The sequence below is a fragment of the Amblyraja radiata genome, chromosome 6 (genome assembly GCF_010909765.2).
Source record: "Amblyraja radiata isolate CabotCenter1 chromosome 6, sAmbRad1.1.pri, whole genome shotgun sequence".
In the NCBI taxonomy this organism is placed as follows: domain Eukaryota; kingdom Metazoa; phylum Chordata; class Chondrichthyes; order Rajiformes; family Rajidae; genus Amblyraja; species Amblyraja radiata.
The window spans coordinates 18,521,297-18,540,611 of record NC_045961.1 but is presented as its reverse complement, the minus strand read 5'-3'; the positions used below and the strand labels follow the sequence as shown (position 1 = coordinate 18,540,611).

Genomic DNA, 19,315 nt, shown 5'->3' with positions numbered 1-19,315 from the left:
GATTTTGTTTGTTGATTTTAGCTCTGCATTCGACACCATTGTGCCAGAGCTACTACGCTCCAAACTTTCTGAGTTGACTGTGCCTGAACCCCTCTGTCGGTAGATCACCAGCTTTCTGACAGACTGGAAGCAGCATGTGAGGCTGAGAAAGCTTATCTCGGACCCGCCAACCCTCAGCATAGGAGCACTGCAAGATGCATACTCTCCCCTCTCCTCTACTCTCGCAACACCAATGACTGCACCTCCACAGATACCTCTGTCAAGCTTCTCAAGTTTGCGGACGACACAACCCTGATTGGACTGATCCAGGATGGGGATCTCTGTACTCTTTTTAGTTTGACATCTTTCCTATAACAAGGTCCCCAGAACTGAACACAGTATTCTAAATGCGGTCTCACCAACGTCTTATACAACTGCAACATGACCTCCCAACTTCTATACTCAATACTCTGACTGATGAAGGCCAAAATACTTTTTGACCATCTGTGACTGTGATTTAAGTACCTGTGACTCGACCTTCAAGGAACCATGCACCATCAACCATTCCTCTGCCCACTGGCTAATTGATCCAGATCTTGCTGCAATCTTTCACAACCATCTTCACTATCTGCAAAACAACTCACTTCTGTATAATCAGCAAACTTGCTAATCTTGCCAGAAACGTGAAGGCGAGCGGGGGTGCAGGACAGGCTACGGAGGGCTCCACAAAGACCATCGCTACTAAGCGTCTTTCTCGCAAATGTCCGGTCACTCACCAACAAGCTGGATGAGATAAGGCTCTGGATCAACATGCAGCGATCCCTGAAAGACTGCTGTGTGCTGATCTACACAGAGACCTGGCACAGCGCGCTGGTTCCCGACGGGGCTGTGGACCTAACCAACACTGCAGTAGAGAGCTACTGTTCCCCAGACCTGGAATACCTACTGCTTAAATGTAGGCCATTTTATCTGCCTCGGGAGTTTACTGTGGTTATCATCATGGCCATATACATCCCACCACAGGCTAATGCTAATCTAGCGCTAGCACAGTTGCACTCGGCCATCAGTAAGCAGCAGGATGTTCACCCCGACGGTGCCTTCATCGTTGCAGGGGACTTTAATCAGGTCGACCTACGAGCTGCACTCTGCAAATTCCACCAGCATGTGCAGTGCCCTACCAGGGGCTCAAACACGCTGGATAAAGTGTACACCAACATCAAGGACGCATACAGAGCTCTCCCCTGCCCATCCCTGGGACAATCCGATCACCTCTCACTGTTTCTACTGCCTGCATACAAACCTCTCATCCGCAAAACCAAACCTGCAATAAAGACGGTCAAAATATGGCCCGAGGACGCCACCCTACAACTCCAGGACTGCTTTGATCTCACCGACTGGGACCTGTTTGCACAACAGGCTATCAGTGGTACAGACGTAGACTTGGGGGAATACACATCCACTATGCTCTCCTACATCAACTGCTGTGTGGAGTCTGTCACAGTGGACAAGAAAATAAAGATGTTCCCAAACTGTGGATGAATAAGGAGGTTCAGAATATGCTAAGGGCACGCAACAATGCCTTTAAATCCAGCGACAGTTCTGCATACAGTGCTGCCAGGTCAAACCTGAACAAAGGTATAAAACAGGCCAAAGACATCCACAGGCAAAGGGTGGAAGACCACTTCAATACCACGGACACCAGAAGCTTGTGGCAGGGTGGCAGGGACATCACTGACTACAAGAGCAGCCCCGCCTGCCCCCACAGTGATACCACACTGGCCAACGAGCTAAACACCTTCTTTGCCCGCTTCGAAACTGGCAACACCACCAGGATGGAATAACCCCGGCCATGGCGGAGGGACAGGACTTAACATTGAGCACTCAGGAGGTACAGTGCGCTCTGCATAGGATCAATCCACACAAGGCGGCAGGCCCGGATGGAGTCCAAGGAAGGGTACTTAAGGACTGTGCTGTACAGCTGGCGGAGGTATTCACGAGGATCTTTAACCTGTCTCTATCTCTGGCAACGGTCCCCAAGTGCCTGAAGACAGCTACCATAGTGCCGGTGCCGAAAAAGTCAAAAGTCACCAACCTGAATGACTACCGCCCGGTTGCCCTAACTCCAATACCCATGAAGTGCTTTAAAAAGCTGGTCCTCTCTCACATCAAATCCAGCATCCATGCCTCACTGGACCATCATCAATTTGCATACAGGGCAAATAGATCCACAGAGGATGCCATCTCTCTGGCTCTTCACACTGTCCTGACTCACCTGGAAAGACAGGGCACGTACGTGAGGATGCTCTTCATAGACTATAGCTCTGCCTTCAATACGGTCATCCCCACCAAGCTCACCACCAAACACTACCAGCTAGGCCTCAGCTCACCGATATGCGACTGGATCCTGAATTTTCTGACGGAGCGACTGCAGGCAGTGAGACTGGGCCCGCACCTGTCCTCCACTATCACCCTGAGCACCGGCATACCACAGGGCTGTGTACTGAGCCCCATGCTCTACTCCCTCTTCACACACGACTGTGTTCCTGCATTCGACAACAACACCATCGTCCAGGTTGCAGACGACACAACGGTGATCGGGCTGATCACCAACGGTGATGAAACAAACTACAGAGCGGAGGTGCAGAACCTGGCGGACTGGTACTCATGCAATCCCTAAACACCTCCAAGACCAAGGAGCTGATTATCGACTTCAGGAGGACACATAATGGGGAATACGCCCCAATCTCCATCAACGGGGACAGTGTGGAGAGTGTCCAGCTTTAGGTTCCTGGGCACACACATCTCAGAGGACCTCACATGGTCCACTAACACCACTGCGCTGGTCAAGAAGGCACAGCAACGACTGTTCTTCCTGAGAACATTGAAAAAGACTGGTCTGCCCCAACAGCTGCTGGCAATCTTCTACCCTACCTAAAGGAATGTATTTTAATTCTGAGGCTGTGGCCACTGGTCCTATACTCTCCCACTAGTGGAAACAGCCTCTCCACATCCACTCCATCCAGGTTTTTACCAGGCTGGGACAGACAGCAACAGCTTCACACCATGTCCCAAAGCTTGTGTCCTGTCCTGCATCACCCAAGGCAGCAGATACGTTATAGGAGAGGGCAAGCACCGTAACAAAGTAGCTCACACTGGTTTGGGTAACATTCAGGAATGGCTATGCATGTCACATCATGAATATTACTGAAGAAAGGTCTTGACCCGAAATATAATCTATACCTTTTCTCCAGAGATGCTGCCTGACCCACTGAGTTACTCCAGCACTCTGTGACATGTCACCTGTCCTTGTTCTCCACAGATGCTGCCTGACCCGCTGAGTTACTTCTGCACTCTGTGAAACGTCACCTATTCATATTCTCCGCAGATGCTGCCTGACCCACTGAGTTACTCCAGCACTTTGTGTCTATTTTCTCTTCACCCATCTGCCCAAGCCCACTCTCCCCCCTCCTTTCCTATGTTCCTTTCCACCCATAAACCTCTCTCTGCCTTTACATTTCACTCCTCTTTCAAATCTGCTCTACTTATCTACATGCATTTTTCTTCTTAACTTTTTAGTCCTAGAATGATGCAGTGTGGAAACAGGCCCTTCAGCCCAACCTGCCCACACCGACCAACATGTCCCACTCACACGCGTTTGGCCCATATCCATCTAAACCTGTCTTTTCCATGTACGTGTCCAAATGTCTCTTAAACATTAGGATAGTCCCAGCCTTAACTACCTCCTCTGGCAGCTCGTTCCATACACGCACCACCCTTTGTGTGAAAAAGCTACCTCTCAGATTCCTGTTAATATCTGAAATATTGGTCATAAATTTGGTGCAAAAATGCTCCAAAATAAGGCTCAGAATGCATCAGAGAGCATCTAAAACCCCTGAGCTTCCTGGGCCCTTAAACGGGCCCTGGACCCCGGCATCGAGGGACCACGCTATGCACACATTATTTCACATTAAAATTTTTGTAATCCTGTCATGCCACCCCCCTTTTTGAAAATCTTCGTATGGGCCTGATTTATGTAGTCTCTAAAGCAATAATTTTATGACTTGGAGGCAACACTGCTGTCACCAGTTCAGGCCATCACCAAACTGTTTCAAGTTTAAGCACAGAGCAGCATAGACCATAAATTGGTCTGCTGTTACTCAATAAATTTTCCTTTACAATGAGCTAGACACAGCTGAATAACATAAAATATTTCGGAACTAACAAATTTAGCATTTGAAAAGTTTGTTGGAAATTTGGAAGGATTTAACTTTACTGATTACAGCATACCTTTATCAATAAAACTTACTTCCATGAGGCTATGCAATCAAGTTTATGTATGACCATTATGTGCTGTGTTATGTCCCAGAGTTAATTTGTCTTTACAAAGCCACCTGGTGAATACACAATTTTAGTAATAACAGCTGAAGAAATCCCACTGGAAAAGCAGAACGCAAGTCAATTTATCTTTCCCTTCATTGTGGAGTCGTATAACCGGAATTTAATATGTATAAAAGTGAAAACTGAGAGGAGAGATTTTGTTAGTAATTTGGTTAAAAGGCTTATTTTCAACAAAGGAGTTCCAGCTCTACCCTAAAGTAAGGGAGTACAGTTCAATGTTATCAATACTTCCACAGAATAACTTTATTCGTTCTTCACTTTCAATGGTTTCAATTTCCACCTACCTGAATCGGAGTGCACAGAATAAAGAAAAGTAGATTAATGATTGATAAGCCCGGAACAATATTTTTATCAAGAACCATGGGGATATTGGGCTTTTGGTCCATCACCGCGACATATATTATTAAAGCAAGGACAGGGAGGCCAAAATAAAGACTGAACAAGAAGGACTTCTTCCACCTAAAATTAACACAAAAGAGCGATTATTTATAGAAATCAAATACAATTAAAGTTTTCAATTTCTTTTCAAGAAATTCATTAACATGCTTACTGTTTTATCTCTACTTTTCGGTCTAGATATTTTATTGTTGATTGTCTTCTAGCAACAGATGCTTTGTAGCCAAGACCCTATAAAGGAAATGAAGTTAGGTAAATAAGATAAAAGGAAGTTATTCAAGGCTACTGAACCAAATTATTTTATTTACTTGTGTTTATTGAGAGATTAAATGAATCCGACCTGCAGCAGGGATAATGTACATGATCAAGATAGATACAAAAAGCTGGAGTAACTCAGCGGGACAGAAGGAATGAGTGACGTTTCGGGTCGAGACCCGAAAAGTCACTCAATCCATCTCTCCAGAGATGCTGCCTGTCTCGCTGAGTTACTCCAGCTTTTTGTGTCTATCTTCGGTTTAATGCAGCATCTGCAGGTCCTTCCTAAATTAAATTAAATTAAATTTCTTTATTTATATAACACATTTTTAGTCAACTTGCATTGACCCCAAAGTGCTTCACATAATTACATTCACACACACAGGCAAAGGTGGGTGAAGTGTCTTGCCCAAGGACACACACAGGCAAAGGTGGGTGAAGTGTCTTGCCCAAGGACACAACGAGAGTATGCACTCCAAGCGGTATTCGAACCAGCTACCTTCCGGTTGCCAGCCGAACACTTAGCCCATTGTGCCATCTGTCGTCCACACATAATGTACATGATCAGTTTCCTCCATTTGCTGTAATTTTCGAAAGCAATGGATGACAAGGTACAGAGAAATCAAATACAATTGATGGTGGAATAAATTAGCAACAGCAGAAATGATAGAATTATTAGCAATTGAGTTTATTATTGTTACATGTACCGAGGCACAATCAAAATGCTTTGTTTTATATTCTATCCAATCAGACTGAGAAAATATTATACAATAGAACGCTCGGATAGTGACTTTTATATAAGCTCGGTAATTTGCAGGAGAAAAGCTTAAGGTTTTCAGAAACATGTGTCCTAGAGAAATAAACATACACACAGGGAACTGCTGAATCAAAACATAGAAACCTGAATCTGAACCTGCATAGTTTGGTTTGTTGCTTTGTGGCAATTATAACAGTGGAGTAAATTGTATTTGATATGACTTTGTGTTGAAGTATGGATAGCTGAATAGGGGCCTCTTCTTAGGCCAGAGGTCATCTGCTCATTCTCTATGGCACATTCTTGAGCTGTGAGGGTTATGCTGAGTTTGAGACAGACTTCAAGGCTGAGAAATAATAGACTCTGTAGTTAGCCTGGGCTATGTTAAATTATAATGAGTTTAAGATAAGGGGTAGGATGTATGTGAAAGGGAGTAGTTGCTTGGAGAGGAACAGAATTAGATTACATAGAAAATAGGTGCAGGAGTAGGCCATTTGGTCCTTCGAGCCTGCACCGCCATTTAATATGATCATGGCTGATCATCCAACTCAGTATCCTGTACCTGCCTTCTCTCCATACCCCCTGATCGCTTTAGCCACAAGGGCTACATCTAACTCCCTCTTAAATATAGCCAATGAACTGGCCTCAACTACATTCTGTGGCAGAGAATTCCAGAGATTCACCACTCTCTGTATAAAAAATGTTTTTCACATCTCAGTCCTAAAAGATTTCCCCTTTATCCTTAAACTGTGACCCCTTGTTCTGGACTTCCCCAACATCGGGAACAATCGTCCTGCATCCAGCCTGTCCAACCCCTTAAGAAATTTGTACGTTTCTATAAGATCCCCCCTCAATCTTCTAAATTCTAGCGAGTACAAGCCAAGTCTATCCAGTCTTTCTTCATATGAAAGTCTTGACATCCCAGAAATCAGTCTAGTGAACCATCTCTGTACTCCCTCTATGGCAAGAATGTCCTTCCTCAGATTAGGAGACCAAAGCTGTATGGATATGTTTATAGAAAGTTGAAGCAGATGTAATTCTGATGTAATGGTCTGAAGTTGTATCCTTGCACCAAACACTTATTAATTAAGTTGACAGATTTACGACCCATGTATACTTGGGTTGGGAGGTGTGTGTGCGTTTTGAACTAAGAAACTATAAATTCGGCAAACTTATATAATTAATGTTTTAAATACATAGGTAATTATATTTTAAACTGTGTAAAATTGTAGTAAAACAATTTATGAAATGTATTGTCTTAGTAGGACTGCAAACATTAGACTGATAGAAATATCTTTCTTCTTGGTATGGAAACTGTGTATGACTTGTGTGATCATTGTATTACATATGTATCTTATATTTTGAGGAGTGGTCATTGATAATTGAGCCTACTGAGGTTTTGCTGTGTTGAAATAAAATAATTCTAAGTAAAGTTATACCACAGGCAAATGAAGGTTGTGAGGCCAGGGAAGGGGGATCATGTGACTGATGTTGTAAATCACCAGAAGGACTCAGATGATTGGTTACTAGCTTGTCATACCATCTGTATCTGAAATGTCTAATACCTATATAAATGCCATGACTCGGTCAAATCAAAGTTACTCTTCCTTAGACGCACCCCAGATCATCAGCTCTGTGTTGGAAGGTTCAGAGACTATTCTCAGCTGAATAAAGAATTCGATTTCAACAGATTTCAAAAGCGTTTGAGTCAAGTTGACTTTAGATTGACAAAAGAACTTAGTTTAACAATACTATACATAAATACAATCAAGTCAAACTCAAGAACAATAGGTAGAGCAGAGGGGTAAATGCAGAGTGCAGAATATAGTTCTCAGCATTGTAGCGCGTCAGTTCCACGGATAAAGTCCAATGCCCGCAATGGGGTAAAGGTGAATCGGCCAATAACCTAGTTTATAGAAGGACCGTTCAGAAGCCCGATACAAAGGGGGCACGAAACTGTACCTGACAATAAGAACAAATCAGAGGTTGAATAGAGCAACAAATGTAGATTGAAAGATATAAAATATCAAAGGTGCAGTGCTGTACATGACCAAAAAATGAATTGGCGAATGATCCGAGGCAAGGGTTGTTAATTTAATGATCATAAAAACCTTGCAGTTTGATTCTTCTCATTAAAGGCAGTGTACTGTTCACTTGATAGCAGACCAGAGTGGGTTATCTGGATTAATTCTGGGATGCGGATGAGGAAATGTCCTTTGAGTAGATATGGCCTCCATGCTATGGAATTTAGAAGAATGAGTAGTGACCTCATTGAGATAAATAACAATCATAGAGGATTTTGTACGGTAGATGAGGTGTGTGGGCGATTCCAGAAATAAGTGGCACATTCAGGATAAAGAGTCGGCCAGAAGATTGAGGTCGAGGAGTTTTCACTCTGAAAGTTGAAAGTTCTTGGAAATATCCAGTGAATAGTAGATATTGATTTACTAGCTACATTCAACACTGAGATAGATGGATTTTGAATAACAGTGGAATATAGAGTGACAGGGATCAGTTCAGAAAGCAGAAATACATACCAGCCATCATTTTAGCGAAGGGCAAAGTGGGCTTGAGAAACTAGAGAGCCTACTCTTTTTCTTGATCTTAAATGGTAAAGAAAAATGATAAAGTCTAAGGATTAGTCTTTATTAATAAGAATTATATCAGACTGAGAGTGAACCCTGAAGTGGGGAAAGTAAAAATAACGTTATAATGATGGAGGAATGAATCATTTAAAAGGAAGATAAATTATTGTGTTGGAGATGTAAAATGATTGAACACAAAGGAAAGAAATGGAACCGGGTATACAAATGAAAGAGTTAAAGCACCGGGCTTAAAAAGGCACCCTTGTAGTCAGAAAAAATGAATATTATTGTTCTCCCCTGCCGAGTGAACACACATTGAACAATGAATATAATGTGTTAGACCAAAGGCAGGGCACGAAATTAGAGGTTGCCCGGGTGCCATTGACCACCCAAAGTGCCGCGGGCAACCTAAACACCGAGTCATTTTGCCCGGCTTGGCAACCAGATACTGGTTTGTACCGAAGATAGACACAAAAAACTGGAGTAACTCCGCGGGTCAGGCATCATCTCTGGAGAAAAGGAACGTGGTGTTTAGTGTCGGCGATGGCTGTATTGCGGGGCAAAGATACTAGGCGCAGGGTGACGAAGGGTCGGAGCAAATGACGGGCTCCGCACAGCGGCAGCAGTGGCCACGACAGCGGCTCCATCTCCTCCTCCTCCCTGAAAGCGGCCGCTGCTTGCAAATCCGCTAACGCCGCTTTCAAAATAAACCTTCCCGCACGCCATGGCTGGGAGGACGGAGGGAGGATTGGCAAGCAGCGGCCGCTATCAGGGGGGAGGAGGAGATGGAGCCGCTGTAGGATCTTTGAGCTGCACCGCTCGGCCCCGCAGCTTGCTGTTGGCTGGCGGAGGAGGGGAGGCGGTGGCGAGGAGATCCCAACCGCCTCCCCCTTTGGCGGCGGCACTTGACAATGTACAGGGATGGCCAAGGCAGCGGGGTGATGTTGTCCGAGGAGCGCTGACCTTCCTTCCTCCCCAGCTCGCCCCCCCCCATCTATTCATCCTGCGCTGATCACCCTATCCACCTCGCATTGATTCTCCTGCCACCCCCCCACCCCCCATCCATCCTACACTGGTCCCCCAATTCATCCTGTACTTACCCCCCTTCCCATCCATCCTGGACTTCTCCTCCATCCATCCTGTACTGATCCCCCATCCATCCTGTACTAATCCACGCATTCATCCCGTACTGACCCACCCTCCATTTACAATACAATACAATACAATTTATTTGTTGTCAACCCAGAGGTTCAAACGAAATTTGGTTTCTGCAGTCATACAAACAAGAAGAAGAACCAAGACACAACATAATTTACACGAACATCCATCACAGGTAGAATCTCCTCCTCACTGTGATGGAAGGCAAAGTCTTATCTCTCCCCTGCACTCCTCGTTCCCCTCCCGATGTCAGAGTCAAAGCCCCCGGCGGGCGATGGTAAATAAGTCCCGCGACAATTATAAAGCCGCGCCGGGTGATGCAAGGCCCCGCTCCAGGTAATTTTCCTCCGGGTCTTGGTGTTGGAGCCCCCGGCGTGCGCTAACAAGTCCCGCGGCCATTTAAAGCCGCGCCGGGCGATGTAAGGCCCCGCTCCAGGTAATTTTCAACCCCGCAACTCGGGCAGGAGAAGTCGCCGTTGCGGAAGCCCCGAAAAGCGGTCTCCCAGCAGGGACCCGCGGGCTCCCGGTGTCACCGTCCACCAGGCCGGCGGCTGGAGCCCCCGAATCTCCTGGGTCGGGCCGCAGCAATGCGCCACCACCGGTCCTCCCGCTCCGAACTCGGCCAGCTCCACGTTGGTGGGGAAGTCCGCAGCTCCGTGACTGGAGCCCCAGGTCGTTCCGGTTGGAGGCCGCTCCACGGTGCTCGGCCGCAACGACAACAGAGACCCGACAGAGAAAAGGTCGGGTTCTCCGTGCAGGGGAAAGATTTTAAAAAGTTTCCCCACCCCCCACACACATACCCAGTTTAAAAAAAAATAAAAACGATACAAACGAGACAAAAAATAAAAAAACGACAGACGGACTGCAGAGGCCGCTGCGACATGTTGAGCCCACCATTGTTGAGCCCACCATTTACCCTGCACCTTCCCCTCATTCATCCTGTAGTGATACCCCATTGATCCTGCACAGACCCTCCGATCCGCACTGTACTGACCCACCCCCCCCCCCCACTCATCCTGCGCTGATCTTCCCCCGCCTTCCCCCCCCATCCATCCTGTAATGATCCTCCCATTCAAGAAGAATGGGGGGAACAGTCTGAATAAGGGTCTCAACCCGAAACCTTGCCTATTTCCTTCGCTCCATAGATGCTGCCTCACCTGCTGTGTTTCTCCAGCACTTTTGTCTACCCCCATCCATCCCATACTGAAACCCCCCATTCAACACCACTGACATCCCCCGTGCTCTCCCCTCACAATTTTACCTACTCCAACCAACACGTACTAATTCATCTGCCTCAATCCATCCATTCCGCACCGACTGCCTTCTAAACCCCCCCGCCCCCCGCCATCTATCCACCCCGCACTGATTCACACACACACCCCTCCCTGACCCTATTGTGCTGGAAATGTCTTCAGAGCGAACATTGACTATGTTTAATAACGGAATGCAATCAAATGTGTTTTAATTTCCAATGTTATTATTTGTTTTAGTCCATAAAGATGGATTAATTAAATTGTGAACACGTGAAACATTAAAACCGCAGTGTTCGATTGTCACTGCTACGGTTGACACATTATTACAGAATTCATTTTAACGGCAAATCAATGCTCTTAATATGGAGTATCATTACTGTAGTTATTTAATGAGCAACATTCACAACTATACGTTGGATTTATCCAGGTTTTACTTCTACAGTCGATCATATACATCACAAATTTGGTCAGGAGGTATTTCAGTTGAAATTTTAATGTTAATTCTGAAGTGGGAATGATGGAAACAGCGTTTATCAATAATTTTTTTTTAATCTGATGTATACAAACTGGGTATCTTCATTGCTGTTTACAACACATACATCTAATCTGAATATCCGGTAATGTGGCGTTTTGACACCTTTAAACATATTACCAAAAGAACATTTGCTGTAGTTAGGTCCTTTGGCCATCTCTTGCCAGTTAGTGTAATGTTTAACCTGTCAGATGGGTATAGTCGGTTTTAACAGCTATTATCATAAAATGCCCATAAAATTTCCTTGCAACCTGTATATTTTGTTGTGGATAAATAATGTGGGAAGCGAGAGTGTTTCTGTACCAATAGCAATAACGACCCATGCTATGGCCATGTCATTGTAATTTTCGGTCCTTCATAGAAAACATGCTTGCATCAATGTGTAGTGTGCATGGTTAAGCATATATGTTACCATGGTTCAGGATTTATTGACAGTTGATCATATGCTGAATAATCCAACCACATTTTAGTTTGGAACTGGAAAGAACTAATAGAAATTGCATTAATTGCAATGTGTAAAAAGAGCTGAGATACTGTCTTATAATTTTGCTGCATGTCATTGTGGGATATACCATGTCTTAATTGGTGAATATGTTTAGTTTGTGACTTTACTTGAAGCAGAAATAATATGTGAATGCTTCATTGAGCATAATTCCGACTGGTAACTACACACTTCGTCCGAGCACATTATTGCACACGGCATGCAAACCGTTTTAAATGACCACCTAAACTGTCATTTGGCAACCCAAAAAGCTGCTAAGGTTGTCCGGCTGGCAACAGGGAAAAAAAGTTAAGTGAGAGCCCTGAAAGATAGTACATACAAAATGCTCAGAGGGAATGAAATAAATGAACAAAAATTGGACTACAGTTAAAGAAAAGAGTTACATTTGTGTTGCATTTTTCACTACGTTAGTACATCCAAGAAACACAACAGCCAATCCACATCAATCATAATCAATCAATCAATCAGATATGCAAATGGTTGAAGGTTTACGATTGACCAGGACACAAGGGAGGTCTCCATAGCATCGAGGAACCTTTTCTATCCCCTTGAGGAGAATGACAGCCTTAGTTTCATGTTTCTAGAAAGAGGAGGAAGCAAACACAGAGGCTAAAGGGCCTGTCCCACTTGGCGATTGTTTTGGCGTCATATCAGTGTCGCCAAAAGATTTTGAACATTTCAAAATCCAGCGGCACTCGAAAAAACACCACACGTCATACGTCATCACGTTGCGTCACGGTGCCTAACTGACGCGTCACGCCGCATCACGCTGTGACATTTCGGTGACCTGATACGTCTGTCAATGATGTCGGCAGAAGCCGAAAAAAATCGGCAAGTGGGACAGGTCCTTAAGGGAGGAAGGCAAGGCCAAAAGGAGTTTATCAATGTAAAGAGGAAAGTGATGCGAGCTGAACTACAGAATTTACAGAATTAGCCAAATCAAGGATTGATGTAAATGGTACTAAATATTGAAGACAGATTTGGACGTACCTCAATTACTCGGACGATGTCGCGCAGACCCAATATTTCTGGATTGAAATTAATATTGGCTTTATTGGTGGTGAGGTTCACTGACGCATTTAAAATCCCGTTGACTTCTGTTAACTTCGATTCAATAGTGTGAACACAAGACGAGCATGTCATTCCTGTAATCTAAAGGTACATATTTACTTATTCATGGGATGTGGCAAGGCCAGTTTTGTCACCTGACAACCTGTACGTCTTTTGAATGTGGGTGGAAACTGGAGCACGAGGAGAAAACCTACGTAGTCACAGGGAGCAAGTACAAAATCCTTATAGACAGCACCCGTAGTCGGGATCAAACCCGGGTGTCTGGTGCTGCAAGGCTGCAACTCTACTGCTGCACCACTGTGCTGCCCAAGCACGTTAAGGGTCATGCCATTAGTTTGTTATTTTCCCCTTACATTTGACCTTCCAAAGTGCAACGCCTCACACTTACTTGGATTAAACTCCTTCTGCCATTTCTCCGCCCATTTCAAACGTACTAACCAAACTGTCTACGTTTACGGCCAAGTCATTTATACATATCACAAACAGCAGAAGTCCCAGCATACTTAGTTGTGGAACTCCACAAGTCACAGACCAGCAGCCTGAATATTATCCTTCCACCATGACCATCTTCTATCAGTAAACCAGTTCTGAATCCATACAACCAAGTCACTGTTAATCCAATGCATCTTCATTTACTGGATCAGCCTGCTACAGGGTACATTATTAATGCCTTACTAAAATACATGTGGACAATATCCACTGCCCATCCCTCATCGATCACCTTTGTCACCTCCTCAATAAAGTTAGGAAGATACAATCAGCCATGTTCAAAGCCATGCAGCCTACCCCTAATTAACCAATTTTCTAAATGGGATTATATCCTTTCTCGAAGAATGCACTCCAATACGACTGACATGAAGCCCAATGGCTTATGATTCCCTGGAATCTCTCTACTCTTCTCACATAAAGGAACAACATAAGCTACTTTTCAGTCCTCCAGAACTTCACCTGTAGCTAGAGAAGGTGCAAAGATCTTTGTCTAGGCTCCTGCAATCTCTTCTCTTGCTTCTCTCAATAACCTGGGATAGATCTCACCAGGGGATATATCCACCTTTTGATCTTCAAGAACCCTAAAAACTGCTCTTTCTTAAACTTAAAATGGCCTTACCTATTAGTATTCTCCACACTGATCTCACTGTCATCGTGTCCTTCTTCTTGGTGAAAACTGATGCAAAGTATTCATTTCGTTTCTCACCTGCATCTCCAGAGTCCAAGGACAAATTCCCACCTTTATCATTGAGCAGTTCTACCTTCTCCCTAGTTACCCTCTTGTTTCTAATGCAGGTATAAAATGTTTTGGGATTTTCCTTGATCCAACTTGTTAAAGCCATACCCCGGGCCCATTTGGTCCTTCTAATCGCCCGTGAGTTCTTTCCTCCTTTCTTTATATGCCTCAAAAGACCCTGTCTGATTGCACCCTCTGAAGAGGCATGCGCCTCTTGTTTCTTTTTGACCAAATTTACAATTTCTTTGGCTATCCAAAGTTCCTTTAGTTTGCCATTTTTATCCCTCCGCCTTACTGGAGCATACCGGTTCTAAACTTTAAACGATTCCCATGTGAGATGTGGATATACTCACTACCAAGTGCTTCCTGTGTAACCTCCAGAGCTCCTACCGAATTACATTTTAGTTTGCCTTGCTCCAATTTAGTATCTTCCTGTAAGGTTCATCCTTCTCCCTATTAAAGCAATCTCATATTTCTGATTACTCTCCCTAAAATGCTCTTCCACTGTAACACTGGTCACCTGATTAGGCACATTTCCCAATACAAGGTCTAATATGTCCCCTTCTAGGGTTGGACTATCCATGTGCTGTTTCAAGGAACTCTCTCGGAAGCACCTCACCCATACTGCCCCGTCTAAGTATTTAGCACTGAGCAAGGCCCAGTCAATATTGGCGAACTTAAAGTTACCACTAAGACAACCCTGTTGCTTTGGCATCTTTCAGTAATCTGTCTATATATCTGTTCCTCTATCTCTGCCTTGCTATTGAGGGGCCTATACTGCAATCCCATGAGAGTGCTTGCATCGTTCTTATTTCTAAGCTCTACCCATATCACCTCAGTGCACAAACCCTCCAGTATGTCCTCTCTGAGTGCCGCCCTGACAGTCTCCCTGATTAACAGCACAACTCTTCCACCTCTTTTGCCTCCCTCTCGATCACGTCCTAAACATCAAAACTCCGGAACATTGGGCTAAAGGTTGTGTCCCTCTCGCAACCATGTTCCACAATGGTCATAGTCCTAAGCACTGATCCAGGCAAGTTCATCTGCTTTCTCCACAATACTCCTTGCATTGAAATAAATGCACCAACCCATCAGCGACACCATATTCCTTCACTTCTGCCTGCCTGTCCTTCCTTTGAGAGATATGGGTCATAACCTCTACCTTCCCATCACACCTTTCAATTTTTGACCTACTACTCTGGTTTCAATTACAGTTGTTCAAATAGTTATTGATCCCTGTATCATTAGTCATGAAACATACTTACGTGAAGTACCAATTTCCCAGGTTCAGACTTGTCTTCTACTATCACGGTTGCATCATAACCTAAATCTGTGATTAAGTCAACAATGGCAGCAGGTTGGATGATCTCCGGATAATATACCACCTCTGCTTTTCCCGCCATTAGTGCCACTACAACAGATTGGATTCCTAAAAGACACCCATTACATTTAAAATGGTATGTTATATTTAGTAGAAAATGCAAAATAAGACAAACATTTCCCTCCCTCGCCTTTGATCACATGTTGAAGTAGCAATGTTTGTTTAAGGACCCGTTGAAATAGCAAGGTTTGTTTAAGGACATGTTGAAATGTTCAGGGGCTGATATCTCGCAAATACATTTTTCTTCAACTATCGCCGGGAGACTGATTTCCACTCAATTCCCTAATATATATGATGGTATCAGTGCTCAATAAAATGGTGCCCCAAACTTTCACATACCCTGAAAATTTAGTTAATCGTTCATGCTTGGAACAAGGCTATAATACTGTCTCATGAAATTGTTTGGCACAGATTGATCATTGATGAACTTACTACTTGAAACTCCCAGTTAAATCAAGCTGCACATTGATAATCATGACAATAGACCAAAAGGTTGCCATTGACCAGGCTGCATTTGTCCTATGTCTTGTGACTGGGCAGATGTTTATAAAGGACTTGGTCAGTATTTTTCAGTGTAGCTGGAATACTGACATAATTAACTATTTTAAACTCCAATTTAATAAACAGGATATTATCAGGATCCATTGCCTTTGCACAATGCTCAGCTATTTCTTGATGCTGTATTATTCGGAGAGTCACCAGTTGGCCATGACTGATCATCCATCTGGATAATCTAAGGTTTGAGTCATAGAATCACAGATCCTGCTGACCATCAAACACCCATTTACACTAATCCTAAATTAATCCCATTCATTATTCTTTCCATATTCTCATCAGTTCCCTCTAGATTCTACCACTCACCTACGCACCAGGTACAGTATATATTGTGGCTTATTAATCTACCAAACCTACCAACAGGGCCTTTTCCTGCATCTAGTTCGCTCTCCTCCACGTTCTGTCTGAAGAAGGGTTCAGATCCAAAGTATCACCCATCCTTTTTCTCCAGAGATGCTGCCTGACCCGCTGAGTTACTCCAGCACTTTGTGTCTATCTTAATCTACCAAACTACTTGTTTTTTGGCACAACAAGCTGGAGTAACTCAGCGGTACAGACAGCATTTCAGGAGAGAAGGAATGGGTGATGGGTCTCGACCTGAAACATCACCCATTCCTTCTCTCAAGAGATGTTGCCTGTCATCGGTTGCCTATCTTCGGTTTAAACCAGCATCTACAGTTCCTTCTTACACATACTTGTTTTATGAGGGGAATGGGAGGAAACCGGAGACCCCCAGAGGAAACCCACAGAGTCCCAGGCAGACAGGATTTTACCCAGATCTCTGGCACTACAAGGCAGCAGTTCTACCAGCTGTGCTGCCCAGTTTTTCCAATATGGCAATATGGCACTGAGTCCAACATAACTATCAAGCAACATTTTCACTAATTCCATTATATACTCCCCACATTCTCATCAACTCCTCCCAACATACTATTGCTCAACTATATACTCTGGACAATTTACTGTGTCCACTTATCCTACAAACCCACCAGTCTCTGCGATGTGGGAAGAAAATAGAACATTCAGGGTAAACCCACGTGGTCACAGGGAGAACATATAAACTCCATACTGACACAGCCAATTAATGTTGTGTGGAAAGTCTCAGAGAATGAAGTTATCTTGAGGTTTTTAGCACAGCAGTTCACCACAAAAGGTACCAATAAAATTGGGGCATTCTAGAATAACTTTGTGAGTTGTTTACGACAAATGTGGACTCTTATTCCTTCAGAAGTTAGATCTAAAGTGCGTATATAAAAAAATGCTTTATGCATTTCCTTCTATCTCCAGGTCTCTCTCCTAGTCCCGCTTTTTATTCTACTTCATGCATGCAATTTAAATATTATAATGGCCTTGATATACTTCTTGGTTTAGATCATGACTGTCAGAATGTGATTGTGGAATGTGATTGAAAGGTCTCACTATTGCTCTTCCATTTCGCAAGTGGCCCAGATAGCACATGCCGAGTATTTGACCTGCGAATCCTACAGATTTTGTAGGCAGCTATCAGCAAGGTGAATGCTGAGCTCAGTTCCCATGCCACTGATTGCAAAATCAAGGACAATTATGTTTTGCTTGTAAATACAACAGTTCATTCATTCAAGCAGATTGAATTACCTTGAATGGTACAGCAAATATAAATAAAATGTAAATCAATCTTCATCGTTGATGTTGACCAAATGACAACTTTTAAGTCTGATGATGGGAGAAAATTATAAAACTGACCTAAACTTGGAAACTGGACCTTAATTTAAGATTTCATGCAAAAAAAATCATTACACAACTCAGAGCTGAAGGCTGCATCAAGTGTCACACAAATCTGCAGAGACACTGTTTGTCAGCTTTGTGCTACTTCACAGAGCACTGATCTGTTCAAGACCTCCCCTTAGACCAGAGATTACGCTATGGTAACAAGCTCAATTGACAGGGGGAGGGAACAGCTTCCACCATGTCAAAGAGGGGTGAGAGAGATTGTAGGATCTGTGCAGTCTTACAATACATAGTGCAAGTGCTGGTTACCCTAGCCATGGCTCATGCTCATCAGTAGGGGACAGTCCTGAGCCCCATGTCTCAGGGCTGAGCGTTGCAGCACTTACCCCTGCACACACCTACACCAGCCTCTCAGGTAGCCCGACCACATCGAGCTGTGGCCGTTTCATTGCGGCAAACATGCAAGTGAAGGTCAGCTTCTAGGCACAAGCACCTGGGACCGCAGAAGCTCACATTAACACATAGATTCCATTGGCTATGGTGTGCAGTACGGGGAAACCTAGGGGTTATTGCCAGCTTCCCAACATCACCTCACTTATATATCTCACTGCACTAAATAGAGTCTTACAGCGTGGAAACCAGCCTTTACGCCCAACTTGCCCACATCGGCCAACATGGCCCATCTACACTAGTCCCACCTACCTACATTTGGCCCATATCCCTGTCTAATGTTTCATAAACATTGCAAAGGTACCTGCCTCAATTACCTCCTCGGGCAACTAGATCCATATACCTACCACGCGTGAAAATGCTACCCCCATAAATTCCTATTAAATATTTCCCCCTTCACCTTAAACCTATGTCTTATAAGTAATACTAATGCCTTTTAGTATCAATTCAATGTATGCTTTTGTTTCAGGGAATACATCCAGTGTTCCAAGCAAGATGTCAGTGTACATCTACTGACTTGTGACCTTCTGATCCACAAGAGTGTCGTCATCTGCACTTTATGGTGAGCACAAAGTACAAGGCAAAAGTTACTTGAATTAAAAATCTAAGATTATTTTTATCAGCTACAAAAGAATTGTATAGTTAAGATTGACATATAATCACTACATACATAGCTAGCAAAAAATCACTGCTCACCTTCTTCTTTTTGAAGATTTCTTTCAATAGTGGCAACACAAGAAACACAAGTCATACCAGTGATTTGTAGCGAACATTTTTCCATCTTCTCCTCCATGCTTTGCCTACTGGGTTTGTCGGTGATTTGAAGATACCCAAGTTCACACTCTTCAGTTGGCAATATGCGCTTCAACCTCTCAGCAGAGGGATCTTTTTTCTTTGTAAGGGTTAAGTCTGTTAAAATTATCAAAATGAGTCATTCATGCCAGCAGTCTCTATGGACTGGGAGGAATACATCTGTACTATCAGTTACTTTTGCTGTTATGGAAACTAATAAGATTATGAATTTGCAGGAACAAAATAACCCAACACAACAATGTGGAATCTCATTCTTGCTGTCTGGCAGGCACAACTAGTTGATCAGTTAAAAGAGCGAGTA

At 43.8% G+C, this 19,315-nt stretch overlaps 1 protein-coding gene across 1 annotated transcript in view; it reads right to left on the bottom strand.

Moving 5' to 3' along the window:
- LOC116974696 (copper-transporting ATPase 2-like) overlaps window positions 1–18,995 on the bottom strand; it is a 59,737-nt gene extending 40,742 nt beyond the window's left edge. Inside the window, exons 1-5 of the mRNA XM_033023416.1 lie at window positions 18,898–18,995; window positions 15,374–15,537; window positions 12,803–12,964; window positions 4,928–5,004; window positions 4,662–4,836 (exon numbers count right to left, since the gene is read on the bottom strand). Coding sequence (XP_032879307.1) covers window positions 4,662–4,836; window positions 4,928–5,004; window positions 12,803–12,964; window positions 15,374–15,537; window positions 18,898–18,994 — 675 coding nt within the window. The 5' untranslated portion in view covers window position 18,995. The remainder of the gene's footprint in view (window positions 1–4,661; window positions 4,837–4,927; window positions 5,005–12,802; window positions 12,965–15,373; window positions 15,538–18,897) is intronic.
- Window positions 18,996–19,315: the final 320 nt, after the last annotated feature.